This window comes from Patiria miniata, unplaced genomic scaffold (assembly GCF_015706575.1).
Source record: "Patiria miniata isolate m_02_andy unplaced genomic scaffold, ASM1570657v1 HiC_scaffold_28, whole genome shotgun sequence".
Taxonomy (NCBI): Eukaryota; Metazoa; Echinodermata; class Asteroidea; order Valvatida; family Asterinidae; genus Patiria; species Patiria miniata.
This window is the reverse complement of record NW_024037067.1, coordinates 4587557-4603180: the sequence shown is the minus strand read 5'-3', so window position 1 is coordinate 4603180 and position 15624 is coordinate 4587557. Positions and strand designations below refer to the sequence as shown.

The 15624-nt window shown below is 40.4% G+C and overlaps 2 protein-coding genes across 4 annotated transcripts; both read right to left on the bottom strand.

Annotated features, from left to right (window-relative positions):
- Positions 1 to 1549: 1549 nt before the first annotated feature.
- LOC119734842 (integrator complex subunit 1-like) lies at positions 1550 to 7326 on the bottom strand. The gene is made up of 7 exons (XM_038208424.1): positions 6822 to 7326; positions 6248 to 6371; positions 5650 to 5915; positions 5237 to 5307; positions 4616 to 4707; positions 4115 to 4224; positions 1550 to 3479 (listed from the first exon to the last, which is right to left on the bottom strand). Exons 3-7 carry the CDS (start codon positions 5789 to 5791, stop codon positions 3337 to 3339), a joined length of 558 nt encoding a protein of 185 aa, XP_038064352.1. The 5' UTR covers positions 5792 to 5915; positions 6248 to 6371; positions 6822 to 7326; the 3' UTR covers positions 1550 to 3336.
- Positions 7327 to 8479: 1153 nt separating this feature from the next.
- Positions 8480 to 13182, bottom strand: LOC119734841 (isatin hydrolase-like). Of its 3 annotated transcripts, none has more exons than XR_005272123.1 (4): positions 13022 to 13182; positions 10661 to 10886; positions 9146 to 9896; positions 8480 to 8961 (listed from the first exon to the last, which is right to left on the bottom strand). XR_005272123.1 is itself a non-coding variant. In XM_038208423.1 (4 exons), exons 2-3 carry the CDS (start codon positions 10855 to 10857, stop codon positions 9197 to 9199), a joined length of 897 nt encoding a protein of 298 aa, XP_038064351.1. In that variant the 5' UTR covers positions 10858 to 10886; positions 13022 to 13182; the 3' UTR covers positions 8480 to 8960; positions 9150 to 9196. The 3 variants fall into 3 exon arrangements, 2 of the variants coding, with proteins under 2 accessions (XP_038064351.1, XP_038064350.1); XM_038208423.1 differs by having other exon boundaries at positions 8480 to 8960; positions 9150 to 9896; XM_038208422.1 differs by having other exon boundaries at positions 8480 to 9896.
- Between the last annotated feature and the right edge of the window lie 2442 nt (positions 13183 to 15624).

The window sequence follows — 15624 nt, the reverse complement described above, 5'->3', positions numbered from 1 at the left end:
CAGTTTCATTCAATTTCAGCCGCCCCGGGCTCAGCCTTTTCACAGTGAATTTGAATATATGAATATTCAGTTTATAGCGCTGCTGTGTGGAAATTAATGACCCCTTTTGTACAGTTTTTGTAGACTTGATGGCAGTAAATAGTGTGATATATTCCCCCATCCCTCTCTTCATATGGCCATTTCTATTTTAACCTTCACATATCCCGGCCCATTTCAAAGGTTTACTAACGAAAACAAATCTAGAACAACAAACAAAGGACAACAACAAATTGTCTTCTTCTTTTTTTTAAATAAAGGTTTATTCTGTACATGTGCATGTATACAACAACTCTAATTTCAAAGTCAAAATATTTATGTATGCCGACCTATAAAAACCTTTGCTTGTCACATTTTACAGTAATTAAACATGAAAAATCAATGTTTTAAAGGTGATTCATGTTTCTTGGTACGTGAATCATTTTCTTTTCATGAGGCCCCAACTTAACTCCAAACTAAAGCCAGGCCTTCCTTTTCAAACTTTTTCTTTCCAAATTTTCCATGAAACATAGGTTTTTACATTTGTGAAATTAGTTGCAAATACTATATCCATTCCTATAAACACTGCACATGGTCAGCATTGCTGCTATGTAAGGTATTTTTATGGTCATTTTCCCCGGGATTTTTTACAGTTTTCATAGAATTTCTACACAGGTTCACTTTGAGAGTAAGATTTTGTTTGCAACAATTTCAGCATGCAACTGAATTTAGTAACTAAATGCATCAACGTTTTTATGTCAATGAAAATATGCAAACATGTAAACAGGTTGAAGGTAGGGTGTTGGTACATAGAATTAAATATCTTTTCTATAACGAGATAAATCATTTCAAAGACTTTTGTTCATTCCTGCAAATAACTACCCCATGCCAAAATGCACCCAAAACACATATCTATCAGCCCAAGATTTGAGCTATATGCTGATTGCGAAGTATGTTTTGAAATTGATGGCATGGGATGGCTCAATGTAAATTTTCAAACCTTTAGAATGATTTTAAAGGAGCACTATGATGTATTTAACTTCATTACAGTCATAAACCACAACTTTCAAATTACTTTTTTTAGGCCGCCCTTTACACAAGTATGAGATTTCTTTTTCAATCTATAGTACAATGCACAAGAATGAGAACAAGAACTAAGCAACAATATTTATATACTGGAGTAATTACAGTACAGTGTAGTAGTTTATGCCATATAAAACATTTTTATTGTTTTTACTGTTTTATTGCAATTAACGTATCACGGTAGAATCACATCAATGCAGCTTTTGAAATGTCCAATTACATGATATACAAGTGGTGCAGGACGCGCAAAATCTGAGACAAACAAAACTCAACGTACGAAAATTCCAAACGGTTGTCTAATGGTCGTGGCCAACTCACAAACGGCGATAGGTCAATTAAAGACAACTGTTACAGCCATTTTTCAAACCGTATATTCCTTTTAGACTTTGGCTTACTATCTGGTCCGTCAAAAATGTGTAGGAACAAAAATGGAAATACTCAAAGTGTTGGCTTTTTTAGCAGAACATCAACATATACATATATTTTAAGCCCCAATCGTAAAAGAAAGGAACTCCAAATCACAAAGCTGCAGTCTGGAGCCAAAGTAGTAGAAAGAGTATTCAATAACAATGTAATATTCTTATCTATGTTGCAAATTGATTAACACTTTATTTTATCCAATACTGTCGATGCGAGTTGAGCTGGGAGCCAAGGCTGGCGATGAAGCCGAAGTCTCAGAAAAGGCATCATCAACTATGTGTTGTAACGGTACATGAAGTGTTGACATGTAGTCCACATTAATTTGTATGTGGTCTGTGTTGCGATATAATTGTTGACTGTTCATTTCATCCAATGCTGGGCAAGCCTGGAGTCAAAGTTGGAGACAAAGCCACATCTCAGACAAGGCATCGTCAGCTTTGTGATTGATGAAGTATCGACACAGTCCGCATTCAGTAACAGTTTATCACATGTGTTGCAATACAAACATTTGACAGTTGTATCAAACACGGCTGATGCTAGCCAAGCCTAGAGCTGAAGCTGAAGAAGTCATCGTAGTTTTAGGAATGCCCATCATCAGCTTGGAGTGGTAGTGTTTGAGGTTGTTGAGGCACTATCCATGCTGAGTAGTTTCAGGAATGCCCATCATCAGCTTGGAGTCGTAGTTTTTGAGGTTGTTGAGGTACTATCCATGCCGAGTAGTTTCAGGAATGCCCATCATCAGCTTGGAGTCGTAGTGTTTGAGGTTGTTGAGGCACTATCCATGCTGAGTAGTTTCAGGAATGCCCATCATCAGCTTGGAGTCATAGTTTTTGAGGTTGTTGGGGCACTATCCATGCTGAGTAGTTTCAGGAATGCCCATCATCAGCTTGGAGTCGTAGTGTTTGAGGTTGTTGAGGCACTATCCATGCTGAGTAGTTTCAGGAATGCCCATCATCAGCTTGGAGTGGTAGTGTTTGAGGTTGTTGAGGCACTATCCATGCTGAGTAGTTTCAGGAATGCCCATCATCAGCTTGGAGTGGTAGTGTTTGAGGTTGTTGAGGCACTATCCATGCTGAGTAGTTTCAGGAATGCCCATCATCAGCTTGGAGTGGTAGTGTTTGAGGTTGTTGAGGCACTATCCATGCTTAGTAGTTTCAGGAATGCCCATCATCAGCTTGGAGTGGTAGTGTTTGAGGTTGTTGGGGCACTATCCATGCTGAGTAGTTTCAGGAATGCCCATCATCAGCTTGGAGTCGTAGTGTTTGAGGTTGTTGGGGCACTATCCATGCTGAGTAGTTTCAGGAATGCCCATCATCAGCTTGGAGTGGTAGTGTTTGAGGTTGTTGAGGCACTATCCATGCTGAGTAGTTTCAGGAATGCCTATCATCAGCTTGGAGTGGTAGTGTTTGAGGTTGTTGGGGCACTATCCATGCTGAGTAGTTTCAGGAATGCCCATCATCAGCTTGGAGTGGTAGTGTTTGAGGTTGTTGGGGCACTATCCATGCTGAGTAGTTTCAGGAATGCCCATCATCAGCTTGGAGTCGTAGTGTTTGAGGTTGTTGAGGCACTATCCATGCTGAGTAGTTTCAGGAATGCCTATCATCAGCTTGGAGTGGTAGTGTTTGAGGTTGTTGGGGCACTATCCATGCTGAGTAGTTTCAGGAATGCCCATCATCAGCTTGGAGTCATAGTGTTTGAGGTTGTTGAGGCACTATCCATGCTGAGTAGTTTCAGGAATGCCCATCATCAGCTTGGAGTGGTAGTGTTTGAGGTTGTTGGGGCACTATCCATGCTGAGTAGTTTCAGGAATGCCCATCATCAGCTTGGAGTCGTAGTGTTTGAGGTTGTTGAGGCACTATCCATGCTGAGTAGTTTCAGTGTCTCTGCTATGAGTGGAACTGTGGACAGTTTGCTGTTGACTCCAACGGTGAAGGCTTTCTGTAGCACAACCTCAGCATTCTCTGTCAGAACGAAGACAACATAATATTGTGAGTAGTTTACAAGATAAATACCGGTTCGTATGTCATGCAAATGAGGGCCAAAATTGTGATGCATCGTTTCTTTTTTGGTAGTCTTATCGAAGAATGTTTAATGACATCAAATGTAATTAGCATCTGTTTTTATGTTTTTTTTCCTCAGGTTTAAAGTAATTTTGCTATCCTAAATCCTATCCTCCATTTAAGCTATTACCTCTGCAAATCTACTTATTGATTTTTTTAAATAATAATAATGTAATGCTTATATAGCGCTTCATACCAAAGGTCTCAAAGTGCTTATAATTATCATCCCTATTCATCAGGAATGAGACCATTATTCTGCAGCGATCAGCACATTCTGGTCTCTACCTTCACAGGTACCCATTTATACTCCTGGGTGGAGAGAGGCAATTGTTGTAAAGTGTCTTGCCTAAGAATGCAAACACAATGTTCCCAGCCAGGGTTCGAACCCATGTACCATTGCATATGAATCTAACACCATAAACATTGGACCACAGCGCTCCAAATTTTCAGAATAGTAAAACTGTAGATGAGATAGGTTGTAATAAGCAGAACATCTAGATGGTAATTCAAATTGTTGCACAGCTTTTGAAATTTACCTTGGCAGAGGAGCGTAAACTCAGGAAGATTCTTCAAAGCTGTCTGTACCACTTCTTGATCCATGCTGTTCAGACATTCCATATAAGCTGGGAGAAACTTGCTGGCAACGCTGACAACAGAAAAACAAAACAAAGTGTTTAATTCTTATCTCTGTGTTGTTGTTTTTTGCAAAAGCAAACACTGCGCAGCAATTGGAAGGGAATGCTGGATAAATTGGAACCTTGTGTCATGTTAAGCAACAGGCCTCCAAATCTGCAGTCCATCCATACTCAGTGAAATCAAATATGAAATGTTTATGAATTCTGGTAATAGTTTTTTTTTATAATTCTTTTCTCAGAGTCTGGTGTTTCTGATTGGGGTGTTCTCGACAACTTATTAAGGTTTTTAGTTTTATTATGATGAGATTCACAGTCACTGGCAATTTTGGGACAAAATTATTTGAGATCCTATTCTTGAAAAGGAAAGTTGTACTAAAGCCTGTGACAACAATGGTTTAATACCTTGGGTCGTGTCTGATGTATCGAATGACGAGAACAAACGCCGTCTGCCTGCAGTCTTTGTTGCATGACGTCATCTGAGTGGATAATTCAGCCTGAATGGAAAGCAAAAGCGGCAAATTACAATAAACATCAAATAAATAAAGCTTTTCCCCATCAGAAAATGTCATTATAATAACCCACTCTTTTCTCAGTACGTATTACTTTATCGATCCCAACGGCATTTTCCAAACTGAGCTAAGTTTAAAAGTTATAAACGTAAACAGGTTTCCTATTTTGAAAGCTGTATACTACAACTGTATAGACCTTTATCACGCTGTCACATTTCAGTCATGTTCCCTGTATCCAATAACATTACTGAATGATAATGTTTTTTGTGCAAAAAGGAAACAGACTATTTTTTTCTTCCAGCCTCGCTTTGGTTACGCTGATTTGAATGGGAAAAATCAAGATGGTCACAACATGATAATGGTCTAGTGTCTGACTGATTTTCAAAAAGGTTTGGTTTCTCATGTGCTATAAACATGATAAAAAGGGTATTAAAAATGCTGGCAGTCTGAAGCCACTGCAGGCATTTTGGCTGTTCTGGTCACTGAAGAGTAAACCTTGGACTTCCTCACTCACCACAAAATGTTGCAGTATTCCCACAGCACTGCTAGACTTCTCCTCCAGCTCATCCAAGGCTTCAGCCATGCCTAGTCAACAAAACAGAGGAGACCAGTGAAAACATCAAGAGAAAGACCACATACACTCAGCTTCAGAGAAAAGTTGAAGACATCAGTTTTTGATATCTTTACAACCTTGATATAATCTACCATTCATCTGGTACTTCCCTCGACTTCCACCTCTGTGGTTCGAATCCCACCTTAGCCAACACGTTAATTTAGGTTTTCTGTCCCTACCTGATTCCACGGAAAACCACGGAATATTCTTCTGAGGTTTCCTCCCACCACTAAATCTGAACATTTCTTCACTGTTTTCAGTTCTCAGTACAATAGTATTTGGTCCATGTGCCTCATCCTAGTTGCCATACATACCTTCAGAATCTTCTTCTTGAGAAAGTCTCTCAGCGAACGACTTGACGTCCTCAGTATCCCACGATGCATCAGCCCCCATCATGGCGGCAAGTGTCGGCGAGTAAGTCTCCTCGCGACCTCCGACCCCTGGGATCTCATCCATAGCTGGCTCCGCCTGGTTGGGGGCGGAGCCAAGCCCTGATTGGTCCTTGGAGGATGAGGTCAGCGTGATGCTGGCCAATAGGGACTTGAGCTGCTGGATGTCTGGGTAGACCTGGGATAGGTTGCTATGGGAAGATTTTTGATAAAGGAGAGGGACAATAGAGTTACAAGTTTCTCCAACGCGACGAGATTTGAACAGCCCATAACTTTGTGTACTTCAAATTATGTACTTCAAATTCTGTAAGTGTCGTACTTTCTACATAACCCACGACGACAAACACACAAAGGGAGAACAACACATCCTTTCAGTCCTTGGGAGTTGGGTCTCTTGTTCAAAACGGTCCTTTGTAGTAGGTTTGTGTGCTTAGTCAATGGGAGAGTGTTATGTTACAGGGACACAGGAAAACACAAAGCATTGTCCCTGGGAGTATTGTAAAACAAGAGTGAGTTTGCTTACTTGAGTGCTGTTGAGTGTTTCTCTAGGAGCGGCTGAGCCTGGGTTGGGTTGTGGCTGGAGTACTGATACAGAAGCTGGATGAAATAATGATGGATTCCAGAGGCTTCTTAGCAATCACAGAATGCTATAATGAGTCAAAGATACAATAGTACACAAATATTACACAACTGTATATTATCCATATTTATTCCAATACTAATTGTATGCAGTATGGGAATGTAGGCTAGCACACAGATATGCACTAGTGCCCTCGCTGCCAGTCAATATAAAAAACAATATTTCCCCATCCAGAGTGACAAGGTATATGCAGTTATTTGTGCTAGTTTAATAAATACTATATACAGGTTGGATGGGGAAGCGATCTCAATATCAGCATTCACTAGTGCCCTCAGTGCCAGTCAATATACAAAATATTACCCCTTTCTGTGGCAATAGGGACAGACAATTAGCCATGCTAATTCAACTACCACATATTGGTAGGATAAGAAATTCGGCTTCAATAAAATCATGCACTATATAGTGCCCTCACTGCCAGTTAATATACAAAATATTTCCCCTGATAAGTACTACATACCGGTAGGATAGGGAAGTAGGCCTCCATGATGCCATGCAGAACTGTAGAGGGCTGAGCAAAAAGTTGAGGTTCAAGAAGTTGTAGGATTCCAAGGATGTGGTTGAAAAATTGTAAGTGACCACGGACGCGGAACTCTTTGAAGTTAAGATGGGTCCGGCCTTGAAGCAGAACGGTCACCATGGCTAGTTGCCTTCAGGAAACGGAGAGCAAACATGACATGATTAATACCAATAAACAGCTTCCATGAATGGAGCTAATCCCATCAATATCCATAGACACTGCAAACCACATAGCAATTTATTCTTCAGAATTTCCCGTTGATTTTCAACAGATTTGTGTCCTATATCCCGAACAATTATTGAACGAAATTTCAATTCAGAGCACTGTGTTGTTCTTGAATTATCGTCTCCACAAAGTGTGTTTTACGGTTCACTTAATACCGTCTTTGTTTGAGCAGATCGTGATCTACGTTGACAGAGGTCGTCACAACACTGTACACTAGCTGACCAGTATTTGTGTAGCGCGCCCTCTTTTGGAGGAAATTGATATTAGTAAAATGTACGGGAGTGCCCTTGCACGTACACGGTGGTTTTGTTTTTGTTGTATAATTTTTTTTCTTCAACGGTTTCTGTCGAATTTTGAATTGATTATATCGTATCACAGTCAATTATGGGACGCAATTTCAAATCAGTGCATTGTGTTTTTCTTGAGTTATCGTCTCCATAAAGAGTGCTTTATTTTTTTTGTTCCTTTATAAGCGACTCGAATTCGAATTAAATTTTTCGCGATGGGTACAGTACACTGTATTTCATGAAATCATATTCAATTTAATCTTCAATGGTTCCCGTCGATTTTTAATCACTTTGTGCCCCATACCTCGACCAATTATTGGACTTATTTTCAATTCAATGCAATGTGTTTTTCTTGAGTTGTCGTCTCCAGAAAGAGTGCATTATTTTTAATCAATTAAATATGACTTGAATTCGGATTGAATTTATCGCGATTAATAAATTGTACTTTTCCTTAAATCATATTAAATCTAATCTTCAAGTGTTTCCGTCGATTTTCGAACTTTTTTAGTCCCATATGCAAAACAATTATTGGACGAAATTTCAATTCAGTGCAATGTTTTGTTCTTGAGTTATCGTCTCCACAGAGTGCCTTATTTTTATTCACTCGAATTCGGATCGAATTTTTATAAATGGTATGTTCTTTAAATAATATTAAATTTATTCTTCAGAAGTTCCCATTGATTTTCAACAGATTTGTGTCCTATAACCCGAACAATTATTGAACGAAATTTCAATTCAGTGCAATGTATTGTTCTTGAGTTATCGTATCCACAAAGTGTGTTTTATTTTTGTTCACTTAATGCCGACTTCGTTTGGGCACATCATGAACGACTTTGACAGAAGTCTTTACGGTGGTGACCAGTATTTGTGTAATGCGCCCTCTTTTGGAAGAAGATGATGTTGGTAAAATGTACTGGAGTGCCCTTACACACTGTCGTTTTTGTTTTTGTTGTATTAATTTTTTTTCTCTCCTATGGTTTCTGTCGAATTTTTAATTGTTTGTGTCGTGTATCAAATGTTTTTTGAGTTATCGTCTCCACAAACAGTGCTTTATTTTTGTTGCATAAAAAGTTACTCGAAGTCGAATTGAATTTTTCGCGTTTCATCCAAAATGCAACACTAAAACTTTTAATTGTATGCTAAAAGTAACAAATTAAGGATGGTAATATTGAAAAAAAAACCATGATTATTTGAAGGAAATACATCTATTCATAAAGTGCGCGATCAACAGCGCCACCACCACCACCACAAGCGAAAAGTATGGCATTTACAGTCGAACCCTGATAAGAAGAGCACTGTTGATACAACGTACTGCTTATAACAAGCAAAACTTTAGGTCCCAAGTCTTTGTTTCTCTTTGTTTTCCGTTACTCTTAGTACAAGGTACCTGTTACAACAAGGTAATTCGTAAAGTCCCAAGGACCTTGTTATAAAGGTGTTCGACTGTATATTCCCTTAAATCTACAGGGAACAGTACGAGCTAGAAATTCAATTAAGGGTTGCTCACTTACTTGTAAACTTTAAAACCACAACCATGGGTAAAAACTATAGAGCATAACTCCTAGTACAGTCGACTCTTGTTAGTACAAACTCTGTTAATACAAAATTCTGGTTATAACAAACATAAAGCCTTGGTCCCGACTGTGCATTTATGTGCACAATGAATGGGACTGATGTTTCTCTTAATACAAAATTCTGATATAACAAACAATTTGGCAAGGTCCGAACGAGTTTGTCATAACGAGACTCGACTGTATGTAATTGTTTTGTAGCAAAACAAAAATCGCGATCAGCAAATGGCTTTTAGTACTTTAAAACAAACAAAGCCAAACCCAGCAGTGCAACAAAAGCGGCTTTTGCTGGCGACAGCATCGCTGCCCCCGAGGTACACTCCTCATCCAACATGGCGGTGATGCGTATTGGGGCACCGCTCCCGTCCTTAATTTTCATGGGGAGTGCGTGCACCTTAGCCCCCGTGTTAGGCAGGCGATCCAAGTTGGCCACATTCTCCATACCATAAATGTTGGCCCCGAAAAGAATCTGGTGGCTCATAAAAACGGTGCTCTGTCCGTAGTCCATGGATGCCGTGTCGATTCCGAGGCCCGAGATCTTGCGGTTCTCCACCAGCCACGTGGCTGCCTCGGGCGCCACGCCCGGGAAGTGGAGCAGCGATTCCCCTTGGTCATTCAGATAGGTGTCGTTGCGTGCCGAGCCGAAGTAAGCCAAGCGATCCGGGTAGAAGGCTCCCCAACCGGTGTAGACGAAGAGCAAGGAGCCGTCCGGAATCCTACCGTGGACCCCTTCCCAGTCTTGTAGATCCTGGGCCGTCAGTTGGTAGTCCTCGTTCACATTGGCTTTGTCAGCTATGTCGACTCGAAGGGCCGGACCGACAAACTTGTCGACTGGTATGGCATCAACGCGCAGTTGGCCTTGAGAGAGATGGGCCGGGGAATCCAAGTGAGTCCCGCCATGCTCTGCACCTGAGAAGGAGTTGGCCTCGAACCTAAAGAAACACACAGAATGTAACATTCCATAACATTATAAGTTCTAATACCACAAAGCAAGGACATGTTCGCTTCACTTTTGATGATGGTAACGGGAACTCATGAATTGAGTATGGTGATGGAAACATAATGGTGCTCGCATCTCAACTGTGGCTAATCTAAAAGAAGGGGTTGAGCAGTGGCAGATCGGGGGGTGGGGGTGGGTAGGCAGCATTGCAAGGTTGCAACCAACCCCACTTCCCTTCAACTGTTATGAATGCTACTATGGGGCCAAAACAACAAATAGAATGCTAAAGTTCCTCAATTGTTTTTCCCAAATCGCCTTAAATGCAGGAGACCGCATCGCAGGCTTCAAAATACATGTATATTCCGGGGCATGCCCCTTCGGCATGCCTTTAATCAACTTCCACTTCATATGACCCTCTTTCCTGAAAAATAGATATGTACCCCGCCTGTGCACTTGGCACGCAATGGCGCTGTTCAAGACATAAACTTAAAGATATATGTCACGTAGATCGTGATCCTCCTTTCCTGCTCACCCTTTTAATAATACTTGCCCCCCCCCCCTTTTTCCCCGAAGTTCGAACAATGTTAAAGTCATGATTGGTATTTTTTTATCAGCACTAATATCTGGTTGGTGATCTCACGCACCCACTTTTCGGTCTTAAAGTAGAGGTTTCCTTCTTGGAAGAAAAGTTTGTATAAACTCAGGTCATGTTATTACATATTTTCATAAAAGTCATTTTGCCAACGTAATTCTTACCATGGTATATCTCCCGATGGTCCCCGTGATAGAATGTCCATTTCAAATGATCCGAGACCTGGCCAATACAAGGTGGTGTCGCCAAACGCATAGGACATGTCCAGGACCTCGCCCTTGTCCAGTGCTGACGTCACGACGGCCAGGAACAAAAGGCCATGGGCGACTAATAAAAAACCCACTTCAGGTCGTGGGGCCATAATCGGAAATTGAAGGTACCGCTTTCAATCTAGAACAGATCAGAGTAACAGATAAATTTATTCTCGTTGATAATATTGGAAATTCTGCAAGGCAGTAATGTAAACAAGTGAGGGTTTGCGGGAACACTATGCAGAAGAATCTTTTGAGAAGATGTGTGGTTCGGGAACATTTAACAACCAAACGGTTTCGTGTCGGTTAGCGGTAACACCATGTGGTAAATAACTACTGCTTAGAAGATATTAGTTCTGAAAAGAACTTGTCCTGCTTATTATCAATTTTGCTAAGTAGTTTTTTGTTCTGATAAGAACAGTCCTGCTGTAAGTTCTAAACGAACTTGTCTTTGGTCTCAACGTTTCGACTAGCCTGCTCTAGTCATCGTCAGGAAACTTTTGTTCTTATCAGGACAAAAAAACTACTTAGCAAAGTTGATAATAAGCCGGACAAGTTCCTCTCAGAACTAATATCTTCTAAGCAGTAGTTATATTACCACATGGTGTTACCGCAAACCGAAACGATACCGATACCCCACCATGCAAAGCCTCAAATCTTAAACCAAACGGTTCTTTTTTTAACTACATATCTTCTCAAAAAAATTCTTCCACATGGTGTTACCGCAAATTAATCCTCACTAGAATTCTCGTTATTTTTGCAGTTATGAAGAGACGTTCTCGAAGCGTACAAGGTGTTTTAGGAATGCTATGGAACATTCCGTACAATGCACACAAAGTTGTTAGCTGCGCTCGACGAAAAATCTTATGTGACTTCAAAAGAATTGTGTCAACCTACTGTTGGTTTGTTTAGTTTTCTGCAACAGTAGACGTACGTAAAAGAAAGGCGGGTGTATGGGGTGACCTCTAGCTGACCTGCTGTGATATCGTGTGAAATTCCTCAATTGTATGGCCTTTTTTTCTTCATATATCCTTGAACAGCTTTCTTCTCGGCAAGAGCGATCCATTTGTACTTTGTTTGTCCATTTTTCGTGCTATTGAATACATTTTTTTGTAGTTGGGATATGTTCGAAAAACAACTCGAAATCAGCTGTTTTTCATCACGAACAAGTGGGGGGGGGGGGGGGACGATTCAATAGCCCATCCCTTCCCTGTCAAAAAGTGGAAACTAGCCTGCATTAGACCTATTAAAAGGCACGCTGTCAACCAAATAAAAACAGAAAGGAGTGTCAGGTATAAAGGTAGCCTTTCACCAAGGCCATGGCTTAACCTGTCCGCATTCAAAAGGCGGGTGTATGGGGTGACCACTAGCTGAACTGCTGTGATGTCATGTGAAATTCCTCAATTGTATGGCCTTTTTTTTCATATATCCTTGAACAGCTTTCTTCTCGGCAAGAGCGATCCATGATACGAAGGCCTAGCCAGCTTTTGTATTCGCATAATAAACGTCACTTAGAGGTCACCGCATCACAGTGGCGAAGTCTGTGCCGGTGAGTGGGGGATCGATGGGGGATGACCACACTCCAAAAATTCCCCAACTGTGGAAATTCGAAAATCGGGGGGGGGGGGGGGGTTGGACACCACATTACACTAAGGGACGCTCTTCAGGTTATATATCAATATCGCATTCATAAAAAAAATGCCAATTTTTAAAGCTTTTGTACTTTGTTTACTTTTTAGTGCTATTGAATATATTTTTTTTGTAGTTGGGATATGTTCGAAAAATACCTCGAAATCAGCTGTTTTCTCATCACGAAAATTTGGGTGGGGATATATTCAATAGCCAATCCCTTCCTGGTCAAAAAGTGGGGGGACATACCCCCAATCCCCCCCCCCCCCGGATTTACGTCACGCCGCATCGGCGCATCCTGATAGACCGAATACAGTAGAACCGGTGGATTGCGTTCAGCAGCGGCTATACCTTCGTGTTCATTAACTGTGAACGCATATAAGAGGTCTACTCAAACTCATTCTACGTTTTCCTGTTGAAATTGAATTAACCGAAACGTCATAAATGGATGCAGTACAAACGATAGGCCTAAAACGTAAACATAACTGTTTTAAAGAGACGAAGTTTTCCGTCTTTGGAACAGTGTTGCTAGTTAACGTGTGAGAGTGGAAAGGGAGCAAGGACTTAATTAACTAATAAAGTTATCCGAATTTGACTATAATATGATGTCAATCTGCCGAGTATTTTGTTGACAGAGTCACTTACCTCAAGCTGCCTGAGTTCGGTTCATTCACTTTTCAAATCGACACTAACTGGTGCAGAGTCACTCGGTGTAATGCGACATTCCTTGGAAACTAGCCTGCATTAGGCCTATTAAAAGGCACGCTGTTAAACAAATAAAAACAGAAAGGAGTGTCCGGTACAAAGGTAGCCTTTCACCAAGGCCATGGCTTAACTTGTCCGCATTGTAATCGGCGAAACCACGAAGCATTTATGTGTACTGAAGCGTGCAGATAAACGCCCATTTCCGAAATTCAGAAGAAAAAAAACACAACTCTCCAAGGTTTTTGAGACACACATCAAATTTAAGCTTATTTCATCATCTTTGATTTTCTGTTCAATTGTTTTAAGGGTAACCAATGATCGACTTTTGGGGAAAAGTTCCAGCCAAAGATAATCACCCCTAAAAGAAATCCTGTAGCCCATCGCCATTTTGAAGAAAAAAAATGCCTGCCCTATATTGAAAAATAAAGCAATTATAGGGCTCAATTTTATCTGAATTTCACAGAAATTCGAGCTCGCAGTCCTGTGCAGGACTTTCAAATGAGAAAAAAAGCTGAAGTTCACCATGATGGCCCACAAAATGCTCTTTGGCCGGCGTAGGCAGTTTCGGGCCCAATAGTGGCCATGCACACATAAAACAGTAGTACCGTCGCGCTGTGCATAATACACTGAATAATGAACTTTTGCTTAAATTTAACAGAAATTCTAACCCAAACAATTGGTTATATAGAACAACCCAAGTTTGGGTAGTTGCAGTTTTCACCCTTTCTTTGGTAAAATTAACCCAGGCAATTTTGACAACCAGTGAAGTTTAGAGCCTATACTCCACAGGTAGCCACGGCAAATTAACGGCTTCGTTGATATGAAGGGCAAGCAGATTTATAGTGACAACAGCAAAACAAATAGACAGAGTTGGCTGCAATTTAAAAACTGGCAACATTAGTGAACATGTCTCAACTTACTACTTATTTCATAGATGTACTAGCTACCAAGGGTTGAATCCAAGGTAGAACGAGATCCGAGATTGTCTGGTTGTGTAAGAAGTAAATTTGCTGCTTAAATGCAGATGTAAAAATACACCGCAGTGATTGCACGATATACGTTCCCTAACATACATGTATACTTGCTAAAAAAAATGTGGTGTTCACATAGTATGGATTTTCATTGTGCATGGGGTCAGAAGATCAAGGTTCTCTGATTGCCACACGCCGTAAACTTGAATGAAAACATTTAGCAGAGTACTGAGCGTGAAAACTACACTGCGGGCTTCAGGCCAAAAAAAAAAGTCTCCGGCTTCTGGTATGGAGCTTGCCCAAAAAGTGGTGCGGCGACGCGGCTTTTTTTTTTTTACCTGTTTTTTTTGCTTCAAATGTCGGCTGATGACTGCAAATGGTGCCCGACTAAACTTAGTGCAAATATATGGGAGACCAGAGAGGCTACATAAAGCTTATTCTCGATCATAACCCCATCTGAAAACACGTTAAAATTGTGCAGCAGCAGGATTCCAGTCAAACCAGTGAGTTTGGCGGTTTTGAGACATCATCTTTTATTGAAAAAAAAACCTTTTTCATTTTGCCGACGCGCATGGCTACGGCGACGCGCGCGCATACCAGAAACCGGAGACTTTTTTTGTGTGGCCTTATCGACACTTTTATCGATATAGGAAGGCTAACACTGCTGTGATGGGAACGGCCTAATGCTAAGTTATATAGTGTCGACAAATATTGCTATATTTTTCTTGAGGGCGCTCTTTAGTGGCTGCCATATATTCCAGTATCGGCCAGCTGATTTTTTTTACCGACATATATCCCACATCAAATACTAGCGTGTCATCATTGGTCGAAGAACTGGGGTTACAAGTTACATGTACTATAGGGATTGAAGAACGACCTCTATTGGTATTGTCATTTATTGTTAAAATAACATTGAAGAATTAAAAAAAAAAAAAAAAAGACTTTATTTTGCAGTCTTTTGTGCGGTCCCCTGACCATTCTAAATCCTCACACTTTCTTTCTAAATATCTGCTGTTGTTTCCGTTATATCCTCACCGAAACATATTGGATTGTAACCGTTCATAGGCCAAATCGCTTTGCTTCTTAAGCAGACGATGTTCATGTCTTAGAGTTCTTTTATATATCAGATGTAGTTGGGGAAGTCTAATAATCTAAATCACGGTCTACATTCTGACCTGGCAGTGCCCCGTATTTGATAATAAACAAGATAAAATTTGCTGTGGAAGTATGATTTTGGGATGCCGACTGTCAAAACGCGATTGTCAAGTCTAGCCGTTGGTTTATCAGAACCCCTAGTATATACACGTTCCTGCAAAGTAAACTAAACTAGCTCTTCACAATCTATTTGATGACATGCAAATATCAAGGTCAGGAATCAACTGTTCATTTCGTACTTTGACCATCCAAAATTTTTTTTTCTCGCAAATTGAGACCAAAACGACTGTTAACTCTTGGTTGTTGTAATTATTTTAATTCTATTTTGATGGTTTTTATATATTTGCAATGATTGGGATAACACTTTTCCGTCTCCATGGTGAATAAATAGAATAAAATGAAATGAAAATCCCTGTA